Source organism: Sarcophilus harrisii, chromosome 6 (assembly GCF_902635505.1).
Source record: "Sarcophilus harrisii chromosome 6, mSarHar1.11, whole genome shotgun sequence".
Taxonomy (NCBI): Eukaryota; Metazoa; Chordata; class Mammalia; order Dasyuromorphia; family Dasyuridae; genus Sarcophilus; species Sarcophilus harrisii.
In genome coordinates, this window is record NC_045431.1 from 241,467,409 (window position 1) to 241,479,286 (window position 11,878).

At 56.8% G+C, this 11,878-nt stretch overlaps 2 protein-coding genes across 3 annotated transcripts; one reads left to right on the forward strand and one right to left on the reverse strand.

The window, feature by feature from the left end:
* Nucleotides 1–296: 296 nt before the first annotated feature.
* SNX32 (sorting nexin 32) lies at nt 297–2,855 on the reverse strand. Of its 2 annotated transcripts, none has more exons than XM_031944208.1 (9): nt 2,347–2,855; nt 2,124–2,228; nt 1,870–1,975; nt 1,694–1,769; nt 1,495–1,534; nt 1,183–1,269; nt 927–1,086; nt 758–843; nt 297–591 (listed from the first exon to the last, which is right to left on the reverse strand). In XM_031944208.1, exons 1-9 carry the CDS (start codon nt 2,434–2,436, stop codon nt 538–540), a joined length of 804 nt encoding a protein of 267 aa, XP_031800068.1. In that variant the 5' UTR covers nt 2,437–2,855; the 3' UTR covers nt 297–537. The 2 variants fall into 2 exon arrangements, with proteins under 2 accessions (XP_031800068.1, XP_031800069.1); XM_031944209.1 differs by having other exon boundaries at nt 2,124–2,268; nt 2,347–2,490.
* A 3,125-nt stretch (nt 2,856–5,980) lies between these two features.
* LOC100924340 (retinitis pigmentosa 1-like 1 protein) lies at nt 5,981–10,227 on the forward strand. The gene is made up of 3 exons (XM_031943634.1): nt 5,981–7,113; nt 7,309–9,368; nt 10,076–10,227. The coding sequence occupies exons 1-2, from the start codon at nt 5,981–5,983 to the stop codon at nt 8,960–8,962; spliced, it is 2,787 nt and encodes a 928-aa protein (XP_031799494.1). The 3' UTR covers nt 8,963–9,368; nt 10,076–10,227.
* The last annotated feature ends 1,651 nt before the right edge of the window (nt 10,228–11,878 follow it).

Genomic DNA, 11,878 nt, shown 5'->3' on the forward strand with positions numbered 1-11,878 from the left:
AAGGCTGGTTTTTTCTGGGATGGGCGGGAGGAGGAGGGGAATGCGGGGGGCTAAGTACAGCAGGCTGCCTTTGCCCCTCTGGCCTGCAGAGCTTGGCCTGAGGCTCAGTCCCTCTGTTCTGGGTGTCCAGGGAGAGGGGGCTCTCCTGATCCTGCCCCCTCCCCAGCTGACTGGGGATCCTTGGAGAGGGACCAGAAGTAACTGCCAAGTGAGCCCCGGTTAATCGGGACGGGAAGTCCTGGGATGGAGGCTAGCCCCCCGTGGCCGGCCTCAAAGGGAGCACAGAACGCGCTGGATTCAGAGTGGGAACCTTTATTTCCATTAGTGAAGGGAAGTTTACACGGGTGTGGATGGGGCTGACCTCTGGAGGGCCGGGGAAGTTACTCTGCAGAAGCCCCCGGGCTGTTCCTGCAGCCCTGGCTGAGGGCCACTCCTAGGTCAGGGGTGGTGGGTGCCCATCGCCCCCAGTGGCCCCTCGTGGTCCATGTGTCCAGAGTAGAGTAGGGAAGGCTGTGGATTGGGGGGTAGGGGAGGATGCTAGGGTTCCCCCTTGAGGGCAATGAGGGTGTTTCTTAGAAGAAGCGTACTGGCCTGGGGAAGAGAGAAGGGGGGTGCTCTGGGTGGGGAGGCAGGGTCCCAGGATGACTTTGGGCGGATGAGCCGGAGCTCTTCAGTTCCCCACCCTCAGCCAGGAGGCCGACCTTGCCCGCCATCTTGGGCATGGTCCTCCACCTCCCCCACCAGCGGGCAGCGTTACCTTGGCGTGTTTGAGTTCCAGTTCAGCCAACTCGATGAGGTTCTTTCGGAAAGCAGAGCCCCGGCGAGCCTTAAAGTCAGTGAGCTCTGAGCCAAAGAAGGGGACAGGAGACCGGGTTGCACCGGCCCGCTCAGGCGGGGTGAGAGGGTCCGGCCGGCCCTTCACTCACCCTGCTTGGCTGAGTCCGAGAGGCGCTCGAAGCGGCGGCAGCACAGCTGCTGGTGCGTCTCCGCCGACCGCACCTCGCGGTTCCTCATCCGGGCTTTGTCCAGGGCCTTGTTGGCGTTCTCATAGTCGGCCAGCGCCCGTAGCCGCCGATAGAGCAGGTCCTGAGGGGAGGGAGACCGGGAGCCAGGCGAGGCTAGGCCTCCCCTGAGGCTGGGGCCGGGCGTTGGGCCTGGGCAGCACCCGGAAGGGCCTCTCACCTTGGCTGCTTGGGCATCCCTCATGTAGTAGTGGAGCATGTCAGACAGCTTCAGGTCCTCGTCGGAGGCCACCCGGCCCTCCAGCTTCTGTGGGGCGGACGAGGGAGGGCCGGGCCCTAGGGGGAGGCTCTGCGCCCTGGGACGCTGGGGCGGCGCAGGGCCCGGCTCCCCCACAGGTCCTGGCTCCCCCATGGGTCCCCACCCCAGTCTCGGCAGCCACCTGGATTTCTGGGTCCTCTGCCTGCCCCCCCCACCTCCCCAAGGTGCCCTCCCACAGACTGGGCCAAGACAAAAGCAGGAAGGACTTCTCACCCTCAGACGTTCAAAGAGTTCAGCCAGTTTTAGAAAGCTCCTGGGAAAGGAGAGGGGCAGGCCTTTGCCCGGGGGTGCCCTGGCATCCCTCTGGCAGAGGCAGCGTGGGTGAGGCTGTTGGACACCCCCCACCCCCGGTTACCTGGGGCCTAGTGGCCTAGGGGACAGTGACAAGCAAAAGGGGCAAGGGGCAGCTCACGTCTTTAACTGGTTGACTTCCTGGGTGCCCAGGCTGCTCAACGCCACGGAGATGGGGATGTAGTCCTCGGCCAAGCCTGTTAGGGGCGTGCTCACCATCAGATCCTGGCAGGGGGGCTGCGGGCAAGGGGGAAAGACCACACCTTGGCTCTTCCCTACTTGGGGGTCCCCACGTACACTTGTGGGAGCGCATGACGCGGTCAGCTCGCAGGCAGGCTTCCCGGATTCGAGCGTGGTACTCCAGCAAGAAGGTCCTCTCGTGCTCAAAGAACTCGTCCACCTCCTGGAAGCAGGCAAAGGTGGAGGGGAGCGGCCTGCGGGGGTGAGGCCCAAGGGCCTCCACTAGGGGAGCCTCCGATTCAGGGCTCCGGGGTCTCTGGGGCCGACTAGGCCAGAGGAGGCCTGAGCTCCCACTGGACATTGACCCTCACCTTCAGTCCTGACACTCCGGTAATGAGGGCTTCATCTGCCGACTTCACGATGTTCCTGATAAACCCCCCAAACAGCTCCTTCTTATTCTTCCCCCGAACACTCAGCTGGGACAGAGATGGGGCCAGGTCAGCCTTGGTCAGGCCCCTTCCACAGAGAGATGGGGGCGGGGTCAGCCTTGGCCAGGCCCCTCCAGGCTGCTTGGAGGGTCCGGGCCCAACTCACATCTTGGCTGTACTCCAAGAAGACATAGAGATTGTGATCCCGGCGCAGCGTGGGATGGGCAGCCAGGCGCTGGAGGAACACCTCGTGCATGGCTACTGTCTTCTTAAAGATGGCCAAGTACTCCCTGAGGGAAAAATCATTTATATAGCACCTACTGTGTGCTGGGCACTAGGGCCAGACAGATCCTTAGGGAAGGAGCATTTATACAGCACCTACTGTGTGCCAGGCACTGTGGCCAAATATTCCCATTTAGTGTGTATGAGCACGGTATAAGTGCACTATCCTGAGTGCTTTTACAAATCCTGTTTGTCCCCATTGGGGGAGGCAGGTGCTGAATTTATCCCCATTTTGTAGTGGAAGCAAAGGTTAGTGAGCTGCCCGAGGTCTCACTATCTGGCTAGATAAATGCCCACACCAGCTGCCCCACTTGGAGCTGGGGCGCCACTCCCTGCAGGCCGGGGTCAGATGGGCCGCCAGGACACCTGCCTTGCTCCCTTGTTCCCTGACCTGCTCAAGTCCCTTAATCTACTTGGGCCATAAAACAGAGGTTTTTGGTAGCTCAGGGTCCCATTTGGGGTTCTCTCAGCAGACTCTGGGGCGGGGGGCTATTTCCTTTTCTGGCTCATTTCACAGATGAGGAAAATGGGGGTGGGGGTGGGGGGTGGAGGGACTTGCCCAGGGTCCCGCAGCTAATGAGTGTCTTGAGGCCAGATCTGAACTCCGGGACGGATGCTCTAACCACTGCAGCACCTGCTGCTCTATCCCCCGCTGCCCAAGGTCCTGAATCCTCTGAGGAGCCAAGCTCTCCTATCATTCCTCTCATTGTTAACCCAAGGGGCGGATCAGCGTGCCCCAACTTCCCCTCCAGGCCCCAGGGACTCCCCGAGTGCTTTGTGACGGAGGAGCCTTGGCTAGCCCCTATGTGAGAAGGGTCAGAGGTCAGAGAAGAGCAAGGATTGGTGACTGCTGCAGGCTAAAACTCGGGGATTCCTGGTGCCAGACCACCCCAGTCACTATGCCACACCCCTGGAAACGGGAGCCGAGGGGTGAGGGGGGGTGGATGAGGAGGGAGGGGTGCCATCTGTTTTGTTTCTTTTGGCAAATTTTGGTGATGGGTTCCTCCCCGTTGAGTTTTCCCGTGAAGCCTAAAGTTTTTGGGGGAGGGGGGTTGGAAAGAAAGGAGGAAGGCCGTGGGGTTTTGGGGGTTGTCCCTTGGTGCCTTGGTCCAGGGGTCCCTGGGGGCAGTGGGTGGTCCAGGCCCCAAAGATGGTAAGTTTCCCTTGCGGTGGGGGTGGGAGTGAATTGGTTGTTTGAGACGGAGAAGGTTGGCTGGTGGGGAGGGGAAAGAAAGGGGGTTTTGGAGGGTCTGTTTCCCCTGCCCCGTGTTTCGTTTTGGGATGTTTTCCCATGGGGGGGGAGGAAAAGTGTGGTTGGGAGGACGGGGAAGGGCCAAGGGGGTGGGTGGGGGGCAATTTGTTGTTGTGGGGGTTTGGAGGTTTTGACCCAGAACTTGTTTCGTGGGGGGAATGGGTTTGGTGGGTTGTAATTTATTTGTCCCTTTCCCCTAAGATGGAGATTTTCCCTGGGAACTGGAAGGGAAAAGGGGGTGGGAGGGGCAAAGGGTGTTTTGGCCGCCCATTGACCGGGGTGTTTTGAGAAAGTAAAGGGTTTTGGTTTTAAGAGGTTCCAGGCCCAAGGTGGGGATTTGGGGGATTGATTGTTTTGGGTTTGCCATGGTTTTCCCCCTTGCCCATGTGGGGGTTTCCAGAAGCCCAAGAAAATGGGGAAAATGTGTTTTGGTTTTACTTTAGAGGGCCCTTTGGGCCGTGTTTTGGGGATGGGGAGATGGATTTGAGGTGGCCTGGGGTGGGCCCTGCATGCCCATTTAAATTTGGGATGGGGGGTCCCGAGAAGGGGTTTGTGAGGAAGATTGAAGGGTAAATAAAGGACTGTAGGGCCAAGTTTAGGGGTTTTTTTTGGTTTCCCTTTTGAAAGGGTTGATTGATGAGAATGGAAGGTTTGGATTGTGTTTTGGGAAGGTTAAATAAAGGAGGAGAAGGTGGTTTTTTTCCCTTTTCATGCCCTTTCCAGGCGAGACCGTGATAGTGGAGGGGAGGGGGCTTTGGGAGGGGTGGGGTGGGGGTGTTTTTTGTGGTGGGTTTTTTTTCATTTGGAGGGGTGATTCTTGTTTGCCTTTGTTGGATTTCCCCCATTTTTTATTTTCGGGTTTTTGGGCTGAATTAGGGTTTATAGGAAATTTTTGGAAGTGGGGGGGTTTGAGGGAGTTTTGGAAAGGAATCCAGCAAGGGGGTTTTAGATGGAAAAGAGGCTGGGAAGAGGGTGGTTTTGGGTGGGGTGAATTTTTGATTTTTCAGGAAAACAACAGGGGTACCCAAAAGGCGGGCCCCGGGGTTTGGGGGGGGGCTTATTTAGATGTTTTGAGGGTGTTTTGTTTCTGGGAGGTTTGATTTTTTGCTTGAGAGCTTTTGTAGAGGAGAGTTGTTTTCTTGTGTTTTGGGAGTTTTCCCCCCAACAAAAAGGGATGGGGTTTAAAGGAAAAGAGAGGGAGGGTGGGATTGGGGTTCAGGTTCTTGTTTTGGGGACCCGGATGTGATTGATTTGGAGGAGGGGGAGAAGGGAGAGAGAGATGGGGAGGGGCCCCATGGTTTTGTGGGTTTTTTTGGGGAGTTTGGGATGGGGATTTTTTGAGAGGGGTTGGTTTTTAGGTTTTGGGGTTTTTATTTTTTTGGGGAGAGATTTTTTGGGGGGGGTTTTAAAGGGTATTTAAAAAGGTTTTTTTATTTTTTTTTTTTTTTTTTTTTTTTTTCTTTTTTTTTCTTTTTTTTTTTTTCTTTTTCTTTTTCCCTTTTTTTCCTGATTGGTTTTAGGGTTTGGGATTTTTCCATCCTGGTCCCGTTGCATCCGCTTTTGTTTTAGAGGGGGGGGGTGGCTTTGGGTGGGGTTTTCCCGTGCCCCCTTCCCCACCTGGGAGATGCCCCGGGTTGCCCCGTGTGCCGAAGAATGTGGAGCCTGGAGGACCGGCCCCGGGTTCCCCCCGTGAGAGAGAAATTTTAGAGGAGGGGGGGGAGGTTGGGGGTTGAATGGAGGGGGGTTTTTTGGGTTGTGTTTTTTGGAGGGGTCCTTTTAAGGGGAAGGGAGGGCGAGGGGGGGGGGAAAAGGGAGGGAGTGAGGCCCGGGGGTTTCTGGGCGGGGGTTCCCGGTGGGGTCTTTTTCCCTGTCCCTCCCTTTTTGTTTTGGCCCTTTGTGCCTCTCGTAATTTGACGAGATCCTGAAGGTGGAAAAGGCCTCTAAGGGCCCGGGCATACTAGGGCTGGGGACGTCGAGGAACAGACAGCCCTGGGTCTCCCTAGCCCCCCAGGGGCCCCTTTGCCCTGCCCCCTTCAACTCGTTTTTCCCCAGGTCCCAGAGGCTGGTGCGAGGGGCCTGCCCCCTCGGGAGGGGGGGGCAAAGGGTGAGCGGCCCTGGTTGCCCCTCCGCCCTCCAGCCCCACGCCTTTGGGCTGGCGGAGGGCAGGGAGGCCAGGGGCGGGTCCGCGGGCGGATCAGGGGCGGGGCGAGGGCGGGACTGGGGGCGCGCTGGGGCTGGGGCGGGGGAGGGGGCGTCGCCGGGTCCGATGCCGGGGCGGGCGGGCGCAGACGACGGGCTGGAGGATCCGGGTGTGCCTGGGCTGGAGGCCCGGCCGGCTGGCCTGGGTGCGGGTGTGGCCGTGGCCCTGGGGGGGGGCACCTGGGTTGGGATGCGGGTCTCCGGCACAGGCCCAAGCCGCTCCCGGTCCCGGGGTGGCGGGGGGCAGGTGGGGGAAGAGGAGGTGACCCCAGAGCTGGTGGAGATGACCCGGGTTGCAGTCTCGCCTGGGCCCTGGGGCCAAAACGGGTCGGGCCGGCCCGAGCGCCGGCTACCCCGGGCCCCCGGGCCAGGGGAAGGGCGCCATGGCCGGCAGCAGGGCCGGACGCGGCCCAAGGCGCCGCCCTGGGCCAGCGTCATCCCTGAGGTCGACGGCATCCGGGACACCCTGCAGGTCAAGAAGCTGCCCTCCCGCTCGCCGTCGCCGACCCAGACCCAGTCCCGATCCCCGGGCAGGGGCACCAAGCCCCGGAAATGCGTGGAGATCCTGCACCAGAGGCTGTGGTTCAGCTGGGAGCCGCTGCAGGTGCGGGGCCACAGCCTGAAGCCCCAGATAAAGGTCCCGGCCCAGCCGGCGGCCCCGCCGCCCCCGCCGCCCTCACCCGCTTCCAAGGAGTCCACCGAAGGCCCCGCGGGACGGGAGCTCAGCGGAGAGGAGGGCGGCGGCCAGCCACGAGAGATCAAGACACCGGAGGCCGCCAGGGCCAAGGAGAAGCATCCCCCGATGCCTAGAGCTTCTGGGGCCGGAGAGAAGCAACCCTCCGTGGCTGGGGCTGCCCGGCCAGAAGAAGGGCCTCATCCTCCGGCGGCTGGGGCCGCAGGGCCAAAAGAGCATCCCCCGGCGGCTGAAGCTGGCCAGGCAGAAGAGGGGCAAACACGGAAGGTTACGAGGTCAGAAAGCGAGAAGACCCCCGCCACCAAACCGGACAAGACCTCGAGCGTAGAAGGAGAGCAGACCCCGGCTACAGAAGGAAAACCGTCTCTCCGGGCAAGCCAGCCGACCTCAGGCGCAGAAGGCCCCCCTGAAAGTGAGGATACCTCCGGTGTAGAAAGCAAGCTGCCCTCTGCGCCAGCAAGCAGGCAGCCTTCGGTTGCAGAAAGCAGGCAGTCCCGGTGCGAGCAGTAAGCCCCCGTATAGCAGGAAGCCCCCTCCCAGGAAAGAGGAAGCCCCTCCGTAAAAGCAGGGCCCTCCCCATCAAGAGGAAGTCGACGGAAAGCAGGGAAGCCCTCCCCACGGAAAGCAGGGCCCTCCCCACAAAGCAGGAGGCCCTCCGTTACGGCAGGAGGCCCGCTTGGGAAAGGGCCCTCCCGAAGCAGGAAGCCCTCCCACAAAAGCAGGCGGCCCTCCGGTACGGAAAGCAGGCGGCCCTCACTCTTGGAAAGCAGGCGGCCCTCACTTGGGGAAAGCAGGAAGCCCTCAGCAGCAGAAAGCAAGCGGACCTCGCTTGGGGAAAGCAGGAGGCCCTCAGGAACAGAAAGCAAGCGGCCCTCAGGGGCAGAAAGCAAGCGGCCCTCAAGGGCAGAAAGCAGGCGGTCTTCAAAGTCAGGCCAGCAGACCCCAGTGGTACAGGAGGAGACCTCGGAGTCAGAAAGCAAGCACACTTCAGGGGTAGAAGCAGAGACCTCAGAGACAGAAGGCAAGCAGATTTTAGAGGCCCAAGGTGAGGAGATCTTAGAGGCCCAAGGTGAGGAGATCTCAGGAGTAGAAGGGGAGGAGACCTCTGGGCCAGAAGCCCCGCAAACCTCAGAAGATCAGCCGACCTCAGAGGCAGAAGAGGATCTGACCTCAGAAGTAGAAGGCCAGCCGACCTCAGGGCAAGAAGGCCAGCAGATCTCAGGGCCAGAAGGCCAGTTGACCTCAGAGGCAGAAGGCCAGCAAACTTCAGGGGCAGAAGGGGAGTTGACCTCAGAGGCAGAAGGCCAGCAGGCCTCAGGAGCAGAAGGTGAGCTGACCTCAGAGGCAGGCCAGCAGGCCTCAGGAGCAGAAGGTGAGCTGACCTCAGAGGCAGAAGGCCAGCAGGCCTCAGGAGCAGAAGGTGAGCTGACCTCAGAGGCAGAAGGCCAGCAGGCCTCAGGGGCAGAAGGCGAGCTGACCTCTGGGCCAGAAGACCAGGTGACCCCAGGAGCAGAAGAGGAGCTGGCCTCAGAGGCAGAAGGCCAGCAGGCCTCAGCGGCAGAAGGTGAGCTGACCTCAGAGGCAGAAGGCCAGCAGGCCTCAGCGGCAGAAGGTGAGCTGACCTCAGAGGCAGAAGGCCCGCAGGCCTCAGTGGCAGAAGACGAGCTGACCTCTGGGCCAGAAGGCCAGGTGACTCCAGGGGCAGAAGAGGAGCTGGCCTCCACGCTAGAAGGCCAGGTGACCTCAGGAACAGAAGGCGAGCTGACCTCAGGAGCAGAATTTGATCAGCTTCTGGCCACAGAAGATGAGCAGACTTTAGGTGTGAAGACTCCTGAAGGTGATGAGCTCCTGGACCACGGCAAAGCCTTATGGCTGGTGATTGAAGGGGTCGCAAAGAGCAAAGACCAAGAACTGACTGAGGAACTTCCAAAAGAAGAAGGGTCAGAAGGTTACGAAAAGAAGAAATCATTATCTGCTGAGAAAAGTAACCCTACCGAAAAGAGTGAGACACAATTCTCAGAAACCAAGTTTGAGAACGCCACGGATAACACAGCCGACGTAGCCAATGAAGGAGAAGAAGCCAACAGGAAGACGAGCCCTATAAAAGCCCAAGAAATGATGGAAGGAGAGCAGCCTGGTCAAGGGGCTGAGGAAAAGAAAGAAATCCTCCAGGGCGGGGAGGAAGGGGCAGAGGGGGAGAAGGAGCCTGAAGGGGGAGAGGGAGAGAAGGAGCCTGAAGGGGGAGAGGGGGAGAAGGAGCCTGAAGGGGGAGAGGGGGAGAAGGAGCCTGAAGTGGGAGAGGGGGAGAAGGAACCTGAAGGGGGAGAGGGGGAGAAGGAACCTGAAGGAGGATAGAGGGAGAGAGATTGTGGCTGAAGCAACCAATGGCATGAAGGAAGGCATCGAGCCATTGGGGGTAGGGGAACTTAGAAAGAAGGACTTGATGGGGGTTTTGCAAGGGAAGAAGATGGAAGTGTGGGACTCTAGAAAGGACCCAGAAAAGTGGGGCTTCAGTATTATTGACATGTGCCCCCAAAGTGGGGCTACACAGAAGGAAGGAGATGCCATCTGCCAGGCCTTTAGAGGGGAAAAATGAGGGGCAGGGAGAGCAGGCCTGGAGAAGGCAGGTTCTGATGGAAATTCTAGAGAATCAAAGAATGGAGAATGAAGAAACCTTGTGGAGGATTGCAGACGGGGGTGCCTGGTATATGTCTCTAAGCCTGCTTCAGGAGAAAGAATGAAGTGATAAAAGAACTGCAAGGTGAGGATTAGGAAGCCTCCTCTGCCTCCTCCCACCTCCCCTTAGCTAAAGGTACTTTTGGGACTCCTCCCTCACCGTGCCAGTGCACCTGCCTGCTTAGACATATCCCTAGCCAGGCCCAGAAGCTATCAGGGGTCCCAACAGACCTTCCCCAGCCTATGCTTTTCAACACCCCTCTTTCTTCCAGTAAGTCCCTCTTCTTTCGACAACAACCACAAAAAAATGATAATGGTCCATTTTTCTATGACCTCCTCTGACAAAAATGATTTCTCCTGGTACTTCCATGCCTTATCAAACCAAAGCTGACCTGTATCCTAAGCCACCCTTTCTCAGTTCTATCATTGTCCCCATCGCCCACTGTTACTTCAGCCAAATGATGTTCATTGGTCACTTTTTCCTTTTTTTTTTTTTTTTAATAGCTTTTTATTTTTCCAAACATGCAAAGATAGTTTTCCATATACACTTTTGCAAAACCTTTTGTTCCTTTTGCCTTCTTTCTCCTTCTCTTTGGATTGTACTTTTGTGCCTAGTGTTCCCCACCCATATCTTTCTGGGCACCCCAGGCCTCTGCTGCCTCTCCAGTCCTGCGGTGTGAGGAGAAGGTGGACATAAACCACTCACCAAATAGACAAAAAGCTCACTGAACGTTAATTAGCAAGAATTCAAAAACACAAATGCCAAAGACACTGTTTTCCTCCTTTCCACAGATCCCTGCCTTGCCGGGATGGCAGCCCCGGCATTCTGAGATTCCCTGGCCTGGGGAGTATGGAGCTTTGCTTTTCTGATTTACCAACTGCCTAATTCTGCATTCTACAATTTGTCCAATGATCGGCAGAGTAACCCCAGCAAAGGAAGGCCACACAAGGGGAAAGGAGCCTCCAGCCAAAGCCTTGTAAGTGCAACCAGTGTTCCCTAAGTAGCCACTATTGGTCCTTGGTGCTGCCCCCTGCTGGAACCATTATCCCAGGGTGGGAATGATGAGGATAGCTTGATTCTGGTCCTTGGGATCGCCTGAATGGAAACTGCCTTTTGTGGAACTTTCCTCAGTTACCAGCACTTACTCTGCCCCTTCCAAAGCCCTCTCCAGATTCCAATATATTATTCAGAATATGGCATTTGCAGTGGAATCTGTTGGAGACAAAGTTGAGAATCTCTAGTGAGGAGTCCAGAGTTCAAATCCTGGCTTTGCTTCTGGGATGAGTGTGACCTTTCTGGGCCTCCGTTTCCTCCTCTCTGAAATGAGGGAATTGGATCCCAAGCTCTCGTTGTCCTGCTCCAAGAGCCCAGGACTTGTCAGACTCGTGCCATCATGTATGTCCTGGTGACGCCGAGTTAATCTGAGGCTTCTTCACCTCAGCCACGTCTTGGCCCCTTGGGCAGCCCTTCAAGTGCACAGAGGGGCACTCTGGGGTAAAGCAGAGAGAGCACTGGCCCTGGAATAGAAAGACCTGAGTTCAAACGCGGCCCATACAAGTCACTTAACCCAATTGCTGGGTAAAAATAAAGAAGTAAAATACAAAAAGTTACAATTACAAGGTTACTTGGGAAAGCGAGTACAGTGAAAGACAGCAGGCCAAATAGAAAAGGAGCACAGGCATGGTGAAGGCCATGCTGTTTGGTGTCAGTGGCTTCCTGCCCTTTTGGGAAGGTCTTGGGCAGCCCCGGGTTATTTCCAGATGGACTGGACAAGCATCATGGCATAGTGGGAAAACCCTGGCTTTGGATTCAGAAGACCTGAGTTCAAATCCTCCCTCTCTCACCTTGTATCTGTGTGAACTCAGGCAGAGCACATCCCAACTCTGGCCTCAGTTTCCTTCTCTGTTAAATGAGGGCTTTGGACTTCATGGCCCCGAAAAGTCCCTTCCAGCTCTAAGTCTATAATACTCAGAATGATCTAAAATTATCTTCATTATTTCATCTATTGGCCTTTAAATTCTAGCTGATTTTGGTTAAACATTAAGATTTAGCTCACATTGATCATCACATTAATTAAGCTAATTAAGCATCGGGCTGGGTCTAGCCATTGGTACAAGACAATTTCTTAGAAATTAGAAAAAGGAAAAACTGACCTGGAGTTGCCAGACTTGGATTCGGGACCTTGCTTTGTCCCTCGTTAGCTGTTTGCCTTTGGGGAAGTCACTTTTCTTCTTCTAAGCTTCAGTTTCTTTCTCTGCTGAATGAGAAGCTCGGAGCACATGACCCCAAAGGAGGCTCCCTTCTCTGACATTCTGGAATTCTGGAGCTGATTACCTAGGCCCTTGTGTTCTTGTTTAGTGTGACCAGTGATCCAAAAGTCCTGCTGAAAGGCACCGAATGAAAATGAAACGAGGCACAAAAGAGCTCCTGGTGCACATTTATTTCTAGCAATCATTGAGGCCGCTGTTGACTCTATGGATTTGATGGGTTTCTAGCACTTTTGGAAGACTGTGGTAGTCTAGCTGGGTAAATAAAGCCAAGATGTGGCCTCCCCAATCCTAGGAGAGGGCTCCCTTCTCTCCTAGCCCCGGGTC

Coding starts and splice junctions, on each gene's coding strand:
- SNX32 (XM_031944208.1), bottom strand. CDS start 2,436: ATGCACGAGGTGTTCCTCCAGCGCCTGGCTGCCCATCCCACGCTGCGC. Junction 1,270..1,494: donor AACTCTTTGAACGTCTGAGG/GTGAGAAGTCCT, acceptor TCCGCCCCACAG/AAGCTGGAGGGCCGGGTGGC. Junction 844..926: donor CTCGGACTCAGCCAAGCAGG/GTGAGTGAAGGG, acceptor TCTTTGGCTCAG/AGCTCACTGACTTTAAGGCT.
- LOC100924340 (XM_031943634.1), top strand. CDS start 5,981: ATGCCGGGGCGGGCGGGCGCAGACGACGGGCTGGAGGATCCGGGTGTG. Junction 7,114..7,308: donor AGGCAGTCCCGGTGCGAGCA/GTAAGCCCCCGT, acceptor CTCCCGAAGCAG/GAAGCCCTCCCACAAAAGCA.